The sequence below is a fragment of the Podarcis raffonei genome, chromosome 12 (genome assembly GCF_027172205.1).
Source record: "Podarcis raffonei isolate rPodRaf1 chromosome 12, rPodRaf1.pri, whole genome shotgun sequence".
In the NCBI taxonomy this organism is placed as follows: Eukaryota; Metazoa; Chordata; class Lepidosauria; order Squamata; family Lacertidae; genus Podarcis; species Podarcis raffonei.
This window is the reverse complement of record NC_070613.1, coordinates 56,978,008-56,993,301: the sequence shown is the minus strand read 5'-3', so window position 1 is coordinate 56,993,301 and position 15,294 is coordinate 56,978,008. Positions and strand designations below refer to the sequence as shown.

General features: G+C 41.6%; 1 protein-coding gene across 1 annotated transcript; it reads left to right on the top strand.

Moving 5' to 3' along the window:
* Positions 1 to 428: 428 nt before the first annotated feature.
* Positions 429 to 14,021, top strand: INHBA (inhibin subunit beta A). The gene is made up of 2 exons (XM_053409970.1): positions 429 to 1,243; positions 12,125 to 14,021. Exons 1-2 carry the CDS (start codon positions 856 to 858, stop codon positions 13,000 to 13,002), a joined length of 1,266 nt encoding a protein of 421 aa, XP_053265945.1. The 5' UTR covers positions 429 to 855; the 3' UTR covers positions 13,003 to 14,021.
* Positions 14,022 to 15,294: the final 1,273 nt, after the last annotated feature.

Here is a 15,294-nt window from a genome sequence, read left to right as displayed (position 1 = left end):
TTCAACAGCATCTAAAAAGGTCTGGACAAGCGGGTTCTGTTATCTGCTCCCATTCAGAATACAGTCAGATCTTTCCTCTAACGTTCTCCTGCTGCTCAGGTCACAAATTCCCTAGCACTTCCTTGGAATCCTGTTCTGGCACAGTCCATAACTCACCGAAGGCGTTTTAAAGGTCTCTGCCTTCACCTTTTCCTTCCATTCTCACCCTTTTCTGTTAACCTGAGGTACTTTGAAGAAGATGAGAACAGAAAGAAAAGCAAAATTTGTCGCAAGGAAAGGAGAGGAAGGGAAACCACAGGACAAATGTGAGACAAGAAAAAGAAAAGAGATTGAAAAGCAGAGGTGGGTCAGGCAGAAAACACATATAAGGGAGAGGTGTGTGTGCCAGAGTGCAGTGAGCATAAGGAAGGCAGCCTGTCAGAATATGTGCTGATCCTCCCCCTTCCTAATCATAGCTTTTACTCACAGACAAAACTCCCTCCCTCTCTCATTCACTCACTCACTTTAGGCCAATCCGTCCTCCTCTCTCTCTCCCTCTCTCTTTCTCATTCTCTCTCTCTCTCTCTCTTTTCTCAGTGTTTCTCTCTCCCACTCTGAGACAGAGTCAGAACTCCTCTCACTGACAGTCACAAACATCTATAGCACTTACTGAATTCAGAGAGGGAACCTGCAAACAAAACTTCACAGAAAACTTTTTGTTCTTGTTCCAGAGAATTTGCTGAAGAGGAAGAAAGGAAGAAGAAGGAGGAGGAGGAAGGGAGGGGGACAGACACAAGCAAACTGTGTGTGAAGTGGTGGTGGGAGAAGAAAAGCAGTGCCTTTTAAAAAGGAATCACAACAACTTTTGCTGCCAGGATGCCTTTCCTTCAGAAGAGAGGATTTTTGTTGGTGCTTTGCTGGATTACAGTGAGGAGTTCCCCGACCCCAGGATCTGAGGGGCACAGTTCAGTCACCGATTGCCCATCATGTGCCCTTGCCACGCTCTCAAAGGATGTGCCCAGCTCTCAGCCTGAGATGGTGGAAGCAGTGAAGAAGCACATACTCAACATGCTGCATTTGAGGGACAGACCCAACATCACTCAGTCGGTGCCCAAAGCTGCACTTTTTAACGCCATCAAGAAGCTCCATGTGGGGAAAGTGAGAGAGGATGGCTTTGTGGAAATAGAGGATGACATTGGAAGAAAAACAGAAATGAATGAACTTGTGGAGCAAACTTCAGAGATCATAACGTTTGCAGAATCAGGTGGGTGCTGTGGCAGGGGGTGGGAACTCAACTTGAATAGGGCTCAGTCAGAATTGCAATTAACTTTGCTTTTCTTTGCAACAGTAATACTCTTTGTGAGGTTACAGGTTGAGAGAAGGGAGAGAGTGAAAGCATGAAGGGATTTGGGTTTCTAGAATTTAGCCTTGGTTTCAGATGCGTTGATTACACTTATGAAATGCAGCCAGCCAGCAAGTAGGGAACTATATACCACTCCTAGGCTGAAATTTTGAGTAAGTGGGTTTGTCTCCCTGGTACATTTGTGAAAAGAACAGATAAACAGTAGACTATTGAGGGTGATGATTGAAAATGAAAAACAGAGACAGGAACAGACAAATAGGGCAGGCACTGTGAAATACTCTGGGCAAAGGAAGACAGCTAAAATCAGTTTTCAAACCCACTCACTGTAAAACCTGTGAATTTGAGAATATGTATGTTTAATGGTACTCAATCAACAGCAAATATTCGGGGCAGCAACAGTGTTAACAGCTACTGTCAGAAAACCTCAATAGTAACTGGGACAAATAGTTGTGGACAAACCAAATTGTAAAGCTGACATTTGCACACTGGGGGAAAGGGTAGGGGAGGAAATATGGTATTTCTAAGAGCTCCTTGCCAAAGAATGCAACATTGATAAGGTGCATTTTTAAAAGAAAAGGCATTGTCATATCGATTCTCTGATCATACCTATGACAGGGTACATAGAGAATTACTTACTCCACCATTAAATAGTAAGCGTATGTATGTGCCTGATGCTTTCTATATGTGTATTATGCTAAATGTTAACCCTGGTGCTTAACATGTATGTGTGTTTCTGCATGCGTGTGTGTGCATATTCAGATTTACCTGTCTATGCCAATAGTCATTTTATCCACATAGGTTTAAAATGGCTACTGAAAACTTTCCAGAAATTAATTGTGTTGCCTAGTTAAAGCATTTTCCCCCTGTTGCCAAGACAGCTTGCAAGGAATGTCATTGTTTTGCTTGGTACAGCATATGGTAGGCAAAGTATGCACAGGCACACTGAGCATTTTTGTTTAAAAGTTTGCTGCAGCAATATAAACAATTAAGACAACTCTCAGAGTTTCCAGTCCTGAAAACCTGTTGACTCAGATGTTCTGTTTGCATAAAAAGACATGCAGAGAATCATGCGTGGTTTTAAGAGCAGATATTCCTGCTGCTAGCTGCATGAGCTCCAGCTATACAAGAAGCCCTGGTGGCTGGTGTCCATGTAAATCTTATCATACCAGTTGTTTGTCTCGTAGGGGAATAATGATGATGATGATGAAAAGCACACTCTCCTTTTCAAAAGATGAGTAGAATGTCTCAGTGCCTGTGATCATGTGGAGGTACTCAATTAAGGAGTGAACATTCAGAAGCAAAGAAATTGCTAGCCCATCTGATGGACAGATTTTGCATCCAGTTTACCGCAGCACCAGGCTGAGGGGAGAGACACATGAAATGAACTGTGGTTTTGAGGCACTGTGTGAGTTCCAGTAGTTTGCACTGTATCTACTTAAACCAGGCTCCAAAGGCAACAGTGACACGCTTTAACAGCGACACCCACTCCAATTGGCTTACAGAGTCACATGATTAATATTAGCTGTGCCATTGCCCAGAAAGTGTCCAATAGTCCAGCTACTCATTTTCCCCCCATCTGCAAGCTACCAAACAGTCAAACAACTCCAGCTTGTATTTTGTGGAAGCATTGGTATTGGCAACTACATTAATTTCACACTCTTCCTGCTGCCAGTAGAGCACACCAGGGGTCAGTATATTTTGGGCGTTTCTGCCCCATTTATATATCTGCTCCAGCCCCCCAGAAGCATTTTTCTGTGTACGTTTCACAAAATATCTAAATTATATTTTTCCTTCTCATCTCATTCTCCCTGCCAATTTCTTTGAAACACTGAGATATTAATGCTAAGGGAGATGTTGTGGGACTTGCTGGAAAAAAGAATTTTACATAAAACCTAGACTACTATTCAGTGATTCAGTCATACAGTGGCCCATATGGGCTTAAGCCAGTATCTTGAGGTCATGATTGCTGGTTGCATATTATTCCATAACTAGGTCAACTATTCAGTCTTTTTCTCAGCCACTATCCACAGTTCGTATATTTCTTACAAGTATTAACCTTCTCAAATGCTTTCCCTTCCTGAGGGTGGGTGTCCAATACTAAAATAGTGCTGGTGTCTTCTGATCACTCCTGTGGAAGTGACAGGAAAATCTAGCCGTCCGCCCAATGTCAAGGAAGAGGTCTGCAATGGCAGGGATCTGTTGGGGATCATGAGTGGTCAAAACCAAATCTGTGGTGTGCTCCAACTGTGTTTGAGTTGAATGGTATACTGTACTGTGGGAAATATTATTCCTCAGTAGCATTTTACTCGTGTCGCGCTTCCTCAAGCAACCATTGTCTGAAAGGGAGGCAGTAGAGAATCAATGGAAGTGAATGGCAACATGTTCTAAAGTTTTGTCAACTGATGAAAATAGAAGTAGTCTAAAGCGCTCTAATTTAACTGTCTCATCACTCCCAGGAAGTATGCAGCAGTTGCACTACTGATATTAGAAGAATCATTTCATCTTTTATATTTAGGTATCTACCAAGATGCCATATACAAATTTGACAAATGACAGGCACATGTGTTTCAATTTGCCCCTTTGGACTAGCACAGATTAAACAGGAGAACGTTCTAGATTAGAAGATGCGGGGAACACGAGGGCCAAAGGTGAATATACTGACTCCGTCCCAAAACACAGGGGTTGTCTGCTCCAGGTGATCAAGAAAATTGTGAAAAGGTGCCACTCACATTCCAGGCCTTTGTGGAAACGAATGCCTTCAAATGTGGACAAGACGTTTTCCCTGTGCCAGGGAAAATGGGTTCTAGTGAGATATTCAAGTTATAATCTTTATAATAACACAGTTAACAAAAAAGATTTAATTTTTAAAATAAATTGTCATTAGTAAGGCAAAACAACATTTCTGCATCAGTTATGCAGTAAGTTAACTAAATCAGAGGTATAACTTTGGCATTTTGGGGAAACGAATAAATACTATTTGCTGAAAATAATCAATAATGTTTTGTTGATACAGCAGCCAAATATAAATTAATTTTGTTGCCCACTGTTTAGCCAATGTTAGCAGTCCAGTCACCACCTACATTTGCCAATGGGGTTGCTAGGAATAGGTGACATTGACATTCCAGTGACGGTGATCAGTGGTTAGACAAGAATTAATAGAAATTGTGAACCAGGCTTTTATCAGTTATAGCCTGAAGCTGAGCAGGGTTTCTCAGAAATAAGTTCCATTCATTTTAGTAGTCCCTGAAACTCAGTAAAAATAAACAGGACTGCAGTCTGTGTTACATATCTTTTTGGCTTTTTTAAGATTTGTTAGCAAAAGGGAGGGAGTAGATACAGCTTTTAAATGAATTAAATGAAAAGTACTGGAAGTGGGAGAAAGTGAACAGTTAATTTAAGTCTTTAGAACAAAGGTTTCATTCATTTTTAAAATGATCTGTTTTTCTGGGGGTTCAATTTTTTAAAATTCTGAATAGAAAATCAAATAGCCACTAGAGGGCATACTCCAAAGGCTTTTCCCTATCATCTTCATGCTACCTATAAATTTCTTTTACCCAATTGGCTCTGCAACATAAAGACTCTGGTGCTTCTCTGTAGCTCATCTGACAATCTTATTTCCCGCACAAAGCATAAAAAGCACCAGAATAGTGAACTTCAGGGAGAATGTGATATAATGAAACAGAGCAAAGAGAGAGAGAGAAGATAAAGTTGATAGGCCCAGAGACTAAAATATAAGATATTTATTAAGGTCACAGTTGTGTGTTTTTGACAAGACACTGAGAAATCTATTTATGATTTATAGGCTGGGCTGGCTGGTTGCTGTCATTATTACATTTCTAAAATGGTCCTCCTTTGCTTTACAACCTAGAATCTTTTGAACACCAAATTTATTTTCTTTTGCTGCAAGGAATAAATCCACTTCCAGTGAATCTGCTTGAAAGAAATTTAATTGGCACCCAGTTGTGAATCTACTTAATTGAAATATAATTGGAAACCAGTTGTTTCCCCCTTGAAACTTTTTAAATCTGAGAGAGATAGGAAATACATTGGTGAATGGGGCCGTGGGAGGGTAGCATGCAAGTACGAAGTTCCCCTAGGAGGAATGTGCCAGGGCATGCCCACGAGAGCCTATGTGCATGTCTCTGAGTCCACATAGATGGGAGCATGTCATTGCAGGGATACATAGGAAATGATGGGTGCTTGGAATCGCTTGAAAAGGCCAAGAGCATTTTTTTCCCTTCCGGGGGGGGGGGGGGGAGAGGCATTTAGGAGTTTTGCCTCACTCTTGACATCTACTTCAATGCCTGCATATAGAATGGGGAGATGTTTCCCTCTAGTGAACTTGGCAGCTCCAAAACAAGGACTATGTTTTTGTTTTTAAAACCAGGTGATCCCTTCAACCATCCACCATCCCTAGCATGGCGTACTCAGTTCATCTAAACTGTTAGCTTATGACAGGGCAATTGTGATCCTGACTAGAGGTCAAGACTAGAGGTCAAGATCATTCTTCTGTGTCCTGTTGCCCTCTCCCACCATCCTCAGTTGCCTTCTCCGAAGGCAGAACAAACACCTGAGCTGCAGGAAGCAGAGATAAAACCAGTACTGCTGCTATTGCTGCCACCCTCCACGCAGTCTTTCTCCTATGCTTCTAAGTGTCTGAGGCTTGGCCCCAGAGTCACACGACCTTCCTTGTTGCATTGCAGATTTGGATGTGCTAGGAAGTTAACTTCATGTGTCTACTGCTGCTTCTTGGGCCCTGCTGCTCTCTTCAACTTCCAGATCTTGAAAAAGCCCCAGCACATTAAGAAGGGAAAATTTCACTGTGGGTAATCATCACCCTGTGATATTGCTGTGATGCTATAATGCATGTGTGTCAAGGGTGAGGCGGCAGCAGCAGCCACTGAAGGATAATGGGTAGACAAAGGCAGCATGAGAGACTGGGAAACAGACAGAGGTATGGCAGGGACTAGCAGACCACCTTTGAGAAGAAATAGGGCTCCAAATAAATGCATTAGCGTACGCACTATTGGGTGTGTAACTGTGGATTAAGGCTCACACATCTTCTATCTATCTGTGCAACAATGTTAAACCAGCCTCCGTGTGAAGTTGGCACGCGCACACACAAGTTTGTAATTGTTTTTATTCTGGGTGTGTGACCACATATTCAAAGAGAATATGAGTGGTGCTGAAGCAATGGAGATCTGTATTGACTAATACGGGGGCAATTCCAACCCGTTTAAAAGCCATTTGAACTCTTTTTATTTACTACAGTGAGTTCATGATAGTCTTCCAATAAGGCTGTCATTACTGGAAACCTCAGTTGCCATGGTGGTGGCAGAGAACCAATGGAGGCAAGGCAGCGGGTGGCGGCGGGTGGAAACCAAACCTGGAGCCCAGCGTTCTGCAGGTGCCATGGGCACTCACAGTCTGGGACCAGTGGGACCTTGCTTCCAAATGAACATGCAGAGAGCTGTGCTGTTAGTCTCATTAACTTCAGTGGGTTGGAACCAGAGATTTGTTGAGTGGAGTTTTGCCAGTGGACAGTTGAAGGACCCCCGTCCAGGAACAGTATGGAAGGTGGGTGAAGGAAGCTGCAGGAGGAAGGAGAAAATTGACAAAATTCCCTCCCCTTCTGCTTCCACAAGTGAGAGCCTTCATTGACTCACTAGTCTGCCTGCAAATGAAAATAATGCTTTCATTCGCAGAAGGACTGCTCTAGATCCCAGACAGACAGACAGACAGACTTAAATAAGAGGAACTTTTTTAGACTGGGCCCCAAAACCATCTCTGGTAGTGATGGAAGTGTCATGTGAATCTCTTGTGTAAGCAGCGTAAAAGGTCACAGCCGACAGCTTTTGTTGTTGCTGCTGTGATGTAATTATGTGGCATGCTCACTCCACTTGCCTGCTGCAGTCTCCTGTCTCCTGTAAAATGAACCACAACCAAGACTTAAGCATTTGCCTTTCTTTTGCAAGATAAAAGAAGGAACGAGAACAATATTTAGGTAGCTTGTCTGGAAGGATGAGAGAACTCTTAGGCACTTCAGGATAGGACAAGATGGGGAGAATGGGCCGCGAGAGGAGTCTTGTTATGCAGCTGCTTTCTGAAGACAGAATTTATGGTTAATGAGAAACTGTGAAAAGCACAAACTATGTTTCAGCCCTAGTTTCAAGTTCTTTAACGATGGCTCTGCCCTGCCTTCCAAATACAGTGGTACCTCGTGTTAAGTACTTAATTCGTTCCAGAGGTCCGTTCTTAACCTGAAACTGTTCTTAACCTGAGGTACCACTTTAGCTAATGGGGCCTCCTGCTTCCGCCGTGCAATTTCTGTTCTCATCCTGAAGCAAAGTTCTTAACCCGAGGTACTATTTCTGGGTTAGCAGAGTCTGTAAGCGTCTGTAACCCGAGGTACCATTGTATCAGCTGCTGGAACCGCAACAAAGGGGAGAGGTGGTCATGTGTTCATGTTCTGCTCCCTGCTTTGCCACAGGCCTCTGGTTGGCCACTGTGGGAAGAAGATGCTGGACTAGATGGGCCATTGGCCTGATCCTGATCCAGCAGCCTCTTCTTAGGTTTACTTTGCCATTGTGCTTTTAGCTTTCCCGTTGGCAAGCTGTTGATTAATATTTTAAGCAGTTTTAGGGCAGAGGATGTTTAAATGTTGGTAGAATCATTCAAGTTCTGGGGTGTATAATAACTCCTATAACCCCGTACAAGAAATTATACATATTAACTAACTGATCATACCTAGAAGTTGTTTGAGTCTACCATACGTGCCTTTATATCATGCATCTTCAGAACCATGCATGCTAATGGAGTTTAGCTCCCAGGAATATGAGATAAGTCAGATGTCTGTGTAAGATCAGAAATGTTTATGTCACACCAAACACTAGCCTATTTGCATTATTAAGCAGCATGTGGCATGGAAACCAAGTGTGCATAGTGGGTTTCCAATGTTATTTTTTTCTTTGCCAAACTCTAGCATGATTGTGAATGCCACTCAGAGTGGGATCTTGTAGATGGAGAATGGGACCTGCCTATCAGTCGCTCCCATTGAATCTGATGGGATCCATGGGTTGCGGTTGACAACAGTGTTGGGAAAGTGAAAATATATTCCCTAATAAAATCAGAGTCATCCAGGGCAGGAGGGAGGTTTACTTATGGTTTACTTATGAGAAGTGGGCAACTGTCCATTTCAGTTTCTTGCAGCTCCTCATTTTTCCACTCTTAAGTTCAGTTTGCTCCATTTTCATATCAATCTGACATATTATATTATATTCACAAAAATATTATTATATTAGCGTATATGTCTGCAAATATATACATTTTATATGCTTTTTTTTGCTAATATACACATTAATGCAAGCAATTTCCCCCACTATAATTGTGTTTGCATTTTCACTAATATAAGCATTTTTATCCAGGCTCTTCCCTAATAAATGCTTTTTTTGTAAACATTTTTGGTTGGAGAAGTGTGAATTTGGTTTGCTTTGGTTTGCTTATTGTCCTGGGAAGTGTGTATTAGGTAAAGTCATATTAAAATGCAATCCACACAGAATTCATCCACCTTCCCTAATAATAATAATAATTTTATTATGATACCCTGCCCATCTGGCTGGGTTGCCCCAGCCACTCTGGGTGGCTTCCAACACACAATGATCATGAGGAATTGGACATGCATTGTGACTAAGCTACCATTTAGCCCTATGAGAAAGAAGATTAAGGGCTGAACTTGGGGACAACATCACCATTGTAAGAATAAACTTGCCCTCTGGTGTGTGGCTGTGTGACACTGACAGTCCTTGCAAAGGATCTGCAATAAATGTTTAGTTAATGGTACAGATAACATGCTGCATTCAGAAAGGGCCATTCCTGGCCAAGTGTTTTGAACTAGCCATTTCTCAACAGCTCCTGTTCTGTTATAAGAAACTATATTATAAATCACACACATTTCATTGCCACCTGCGGAATGAGATAAGGAGCGAAGAGGAGGGTGCCTTTGAATGCATTTGCACTATTTACATAGTGCATGCACATGCAGGTGTGTGTGTATTTATTAACCAGTCAGTCTGATGTTTAATGTTTGCCACTATTGTCCATTACGATACAACTAAGAAAAGCAAACCAAGATAATCCAATAATAGATTAAAACAAAAAAAGATTTCAGAAACAAATATAGATAGTTCAATTGTGGGGAACCTTTGGCCCTCCAGATGTTGCTGAACTAAAACTTACATCGTCCTACCGATGGGCCATACTTGCTGGGCCTTGTGGGAGCTGCAGTTAAGACACATCTGGCAGGCCAAAGGTTCCCCACAAAGATAGAAAATGCCTGTAAACACAGCCCAAAAGCAAGCTACTGTAAAACCAACAGCTTACCTCACTTTTTTGGGGGGGTATTTGCTTACAGTGCAAAATGGAACAACTTAAAACAGACGTGAATAATTACAAAATTTAAGTAGCAAGGCATTTTTTACACTGAATAGTTTTTCCATTGGCAAATTTAAGAAACATAAATAAAAGGGTAAACTCTACCATCACAGTAGAAAACAGAATTACTTCTATTTGGAAAAAAGACTTATAATTTGAAACCTTGAACTGTTTTTAAGTGTATTAGATGCTATTTTATTGCCTTATAATTTCCATCCTCATTTTTCTAAACAACTGAGACCAAACTGAGAAGGTAAATTCATACTTCTACATTAAGTGGATGAGAAAAGTCACCAGGAGATATGGGTTGCATTGTCGTTAATATGCAAATAAAAAACACAGGTCTGTCATTTCTTTCCTCCGGCAAACAGCCTTCCCAGGCAGGCAGTGGAAATCCTGGACAGGTGTCTGGGAGCTGGAGCAGTTTTGGGATGGATGCAGCTGAATAAGCTTAAACTGAATCCTGATAAGATGGAGGTGCTGCAAATTAGGAAGCCACCTGATGGGGCTGGAAATACATTGCCAACTGCGGGTTGGATTGCATTCCTCCAGTAAAGACCAAGTTTGTAGTCTGCTGGATCTGATACTAATGGGGAATTGCAGGTGGAGCTGATGCCAAGGAAAGTTTTATACCACCTAAACCTAGAATAGAACCTGTGACCTTATATCAGTCAAACCTAGTTGTGGTTACCCATGGACTAGTTACACCCAAACTTGACTACTCTGCATGGGATTGACTTTGAAGATGGTTTGGAAACCTCAGTTGGTGCAAAATGAAGCTGCATGAATGAGGGCCAGGAATTCCAAGCACATGATACCAATTTGCACCAGTTGCACTGGTTACTAGTGTATTTCTGAGCTTAAGTCTAGGTGCTTGTGTAAACTTGGAAAGCCCAAATGGTTTGTAGCTGGCTTATCTCAAGGGCCATCTTCCTGTTTATTTTTTAAGATTAACTACCAAGACCCTCCTCAAGTGCCCACAAGTTTGGTTTATGAGGTTGATGCACACAATGGATAGGGTGGGGTGGCTGTGGAACTCCCATCCTATGAAACTATGAAAACCCCCGTCAGTGCAGGCCTTCAGAAGTGCCTTGAAGACTCATTTGTTTCAATGTTTTTAAGCCATTGATTTGGTACTTGTGATTCTAGATTCTATCTTGTTCTTTTTTACCACCCTACTGCATATCTGTTGGATCTATTTCAGAGGTATATGGAGGGGGGGAGACCAGGCTATAAAAACTATAAATAAATTATGAATAACAATAAAATTTTCTACTAGCATCAGGGGTTGTAGGGAATTTTGTGTGCAGTGATCTGATTCATACAAAATATAATGTGTGGGACACACATTACAGCATGATGACATTTGTGGCTTTGGCTGTATCTGATCCTTTGGACTACAGACAGTTGGGGAAATGGCAAGGTCTTAATCATGCTCTCTGCCCCAAGCAAACTGACCAACATATTAGCTTGCCCACTGGTGCATTAGAAAGCCTACTACTAAACATTTATATATTGCTTTTGTTGACTTGGCTGTAGCTTTTGAGTCAGTTGACAAAACTGGTTTTGGCATAAATTAGTCAATACTAATATTGTCAAGAGTGTTTTATGCTTGGTCCAAGAAGTCCATAATAACATGCCTTCCAGAATAAGAGTAGGGATTTCCAGGTCTCTGGGTGACACAGTTGCAATGAACTGAAGGTTGAAACAATGGTGTCCTCTAGCTCCATTGCTCTTGAATCTTTATCTTAGTACTGCACTTGTGAGAATACCAAACAGCTAAAGAAATGCATATGATATATGATTGTCACACCCATAAATAAATTTGTGAAGCAAAGATTCACAAGTGGAACTGTGCATGTAAACTTATAAATATATAGTTAAATGTGATGATCCTATTGTTTTAGCTGAACATGAAAATTCCTGTGCATTCAGCTGTGCACTTCTTACCTGAAAGCACTCTTAGAATGCTGGTCACTGCGTGACTTAGGTACTAGGTGTGCGAAAAAATCCACCTACATATTTAAGGATTTCCTTGGCCTAGGCCAAGATCTGCATGGCATCAATCTATGACCCAGAAGGAAGGGTGAAATACAATGTTGTACATGTAAGGGCTTGCAAATGGTGTGTTGAATTATTCATGGCTTTTCCCAAGCTCAGTGTCTTGTCTTACAGGCCCACTATATATATATACCCAATGTGAATGACAGCAAGGGGGGGGGCAGAAAAATCAAACCTACTGTTTTAGCTTAGGCAATGTTAGAGCATCACAGTGTCATTTAAATTCCAGAATAGAAATTATTCTGTCATTGCTAATTAGTTTTCCCCACCTCTGTATCTTTCCCATTGTAGGTCCTGCCAAGAAAATGCTGCACTTTGAAATTTCCAAGGAAGGCAGTGAGCTATCAGTAGTGGCTCAAGCTGATGTGTGGCTGTTTCTCAAAGTCTCTAAAGCAAATCGAAGCAGGACAAAAGTCACCATCCGCCTATATCAGCAGCAGAGACTGCTGCTAAAACGCAACTCCCAAGGGGTGGACGAGGATGGAGGTTTGAAGGGAGAAAAGGGTGAAATCCTCATCTCTGAAAAAGCAGTGGACACTCGCAAAAGTACCTGGCACATTTTCCCAGTCTCCAGCAGTGTCCAGCACCTCCTGGATCAAGGAAAGAATTCCCTGGATGTGCGGATCGCTTGTGATCAGTGCCAAGAAACTGGAGCCAGCCTGGTGCTGTTGGGGAAGAGGAAAAAAAAGGAAGAAGATGTAGAAGGGAGGGAAGGTAGTGAAAGCACGGGAGAAGAGGAGAAGGAACAATCACACAGGCCTTTCCTGATGATGCTTGCCAGACATTCAGAGGATCGCCAGCACAGACGGCGGAGGCGGGGTCTTGAGTGCGATGGCAAAGTCAACATCTGCTGCAAGAAGCACTTCTTTGTTAGCTTCAAAGACATTGGCTGGAATGACTGGATCATCGCCCCACCAGGCTACCACGCCAACTACTGTGAAGGAGACTGCCCCAGTCATATTGCAGGAACATCTGGTTCAACGCTCTCTTTCCACTCCACTGTTATCAACCACTACCGCATGAGAGGCCACAGTCCTTTCTCCAACCTCAAGTCCTGTTGTGTACCCACCAAGCTGCGGCCCATGTCTATGCTCTACTATGATGATGGGCAGAATATAATAAAAAAGGACATCCAGAACATGATTGTGGAAGAGTGTGGGTGTTCATAGGTGTGTGTGCGCAAGTGGCACACCCATGCTCACATACATGTTTGGGACTGCCTTTCTACCAATTTGAAGAAGACCATTAAAAAATACAACGTACGAGGGAAGACCAAGTGGGTCTAGCCTTTCCAAACAAAACAGTCACATTTCTAAAACAGAAGCATTCAGTGTTCAAAAAACAACAAGAGAGACAGACAAAGGAAAGAAGAATGGCGTTGTTCTCCAGGGCTTGGATGAGGAACATTCAAATGGTGCGGGCAAGGGCATTTCCTATCTTATATGCTCCATATTTTATTACGTAGTATTTTCACACTTTATCAACAACAAGGGGAGGTATGTTTCCCTTCCCTATATTACCTATGCATTCAAGCCCTGACAGCAGCTCGCCTAAAAAACGCAGCAATTTGGATGCTAAGTCCAAAATGGTATTAAAATGCCCAGAAAAGCCATGTGTATGAACACTACATTCACTGGCACTTTTTGCTCCCATCCGTTTACCAAGGACGCAGTGAGTGTGCGTTTGTGTGTGTGTGTCTGTGTGTGTGTGCAGGTTTCTTCTGGCATATGCATGCACAGAGCACACTTGTGTATATATTTTGGTAAAAGGGGACAATAATGCGCAGGTGTACTCACCTTTATCTTCTGCACTATTTTTGCAAAAAAAAGTTTAAAAAAATTATAAAGAAAGAAAGAAAGAAAATACAAAGTTACATTTCGTAAAGGTGCTTATGACATTAGAACTATGCAACCAAGTTGGTTTGAAACTGTTTACCTGAGAGAGAGAGAGAAAGAAAGAAAGAAAAAAAATACCCAGACTTTAAAAAAAAATGGAAGTAACATGTTTAATATTTTTTTTTCTTCAATGAGAGATACTTGAAAGGAACATGTTTGTCCAGCTACTGGAGCCAAACATTTCTATATTTTGTAAAAAAGAGAAAAAAAAGAGGTTTTGTTTTTTTAAAAAAATTGTTTACTATTTGCACTACAAACAATGTTCAACCTGTCTAATCCTTATTTAACAAGTAATTTTGGGGCGGGGTGGGTGGTGGGCTGGGAATGTGGTTAGGGGTGGGAGGGAGTCAAGAGCTGCACTTATTGTGAGCTATACAAGAACTGCTACAGCACACAAAATAGTTATTTTTATTATAATAATTATTATTATTTTATACCTTTAAGAGAATAGATGTGTACACCAAAGACATTTATGTGAGCCTCTAAGCAGCCTGCTCTTAGCTAGTGTCATTCATAGGTTAGGATCTGGCTTCAAGGGTCGTCAGCAAGGCTGGTTGCATTTCGAAGGGTGTAGATGGTTTCTGGGTGAGCCTCTTCAGTGCCCTGAAGGCAAACCTGAAGGCTAGATTTGGCTGTGCTATTCAAGCACCCCTAAACTATCCAGGGTGCTTTGAATCCATGTTCTATTTCAGGCCCAACAATAGCTCAGTTGTGAATCCTTCGTATGTACAGCAGCTGTACACTGTTGGAAAACAACTTCCTGTAAGGGGGAATCTATATTTGTATATGTATGTATATATACAGTTTAAGCACTTCAGGCTACACTTTTAATGTTCTTAAAAACAATGAATGTTTGTGTGCCAAGCACAGTATATTAAATGTCTTTTTCCCAGTGGAGGAAACTTATTTAAAACCACACTACTCTATATGAAAGGAATATGATCTCAGTATAAACATAGAAAGGTCTAATTTGGATCCACCTTTGCACCTTTCTCCCGCCCTTATCACTGCTGTATCTAGTAGCTCTTGGATAACTTCCCAACATATGCACATTATACCTAAAGGGAGCTGAATAGAGATTGTGCACGACGACTGTGGACTGGGCACATTCATTTGAGGGTGTGAAGAATGAGCACAAACTGATAGCATGAACTGGAAATTTTGCACATTGTCTGATCAACATGCTTTGTTTCCAAGAGATGGGTGTGCACAAAGAGACAAAGTTAATTAGGTAATGTGCACATTGTCCTATCAATGGATACGTTCTCCACTTGGAAACAGTGAACAGGCAGTGTGCAAGATTTATATATATGGTGGCTGTGAATATTAACTGGGCAATATGCAAAATGTGTCTGTTCAACACACATTTTCCAAAATTCGTTGTTGATTGCGCAGATTGACTGGGCAGTGTGTGAAATCTCCATGTTTTCAATGTGTGCATATTCTTCATGGCTTCTGATAAATGTTGAATAATCACTAGTGTTTATGCATATTCACCAATCAACTCATACTAGCCCCAGCATATGGCATTTTAAAAATGGTCACATTTAAAAGAATTCTTAAAGC

What these genes read in the sequence shown, in the direction of transcription:
- INHBA (XM_053409970.1), top strand. Translation starts at nt 856, where the DNA reads ATGCCTTTCCTTCAGAAGAGAGGATTTTTGTTGGTGCTTTGCTGGATT. An exon ending in CATAACGTTTGCAGAATCAG is followed by an intron (nt 1,244 to 12,124) that starts GTGGGTGCTGTG and finishes TTCCCATTGTAG; the next exon opens with GTCCTGCCAAGAAAATGCTG.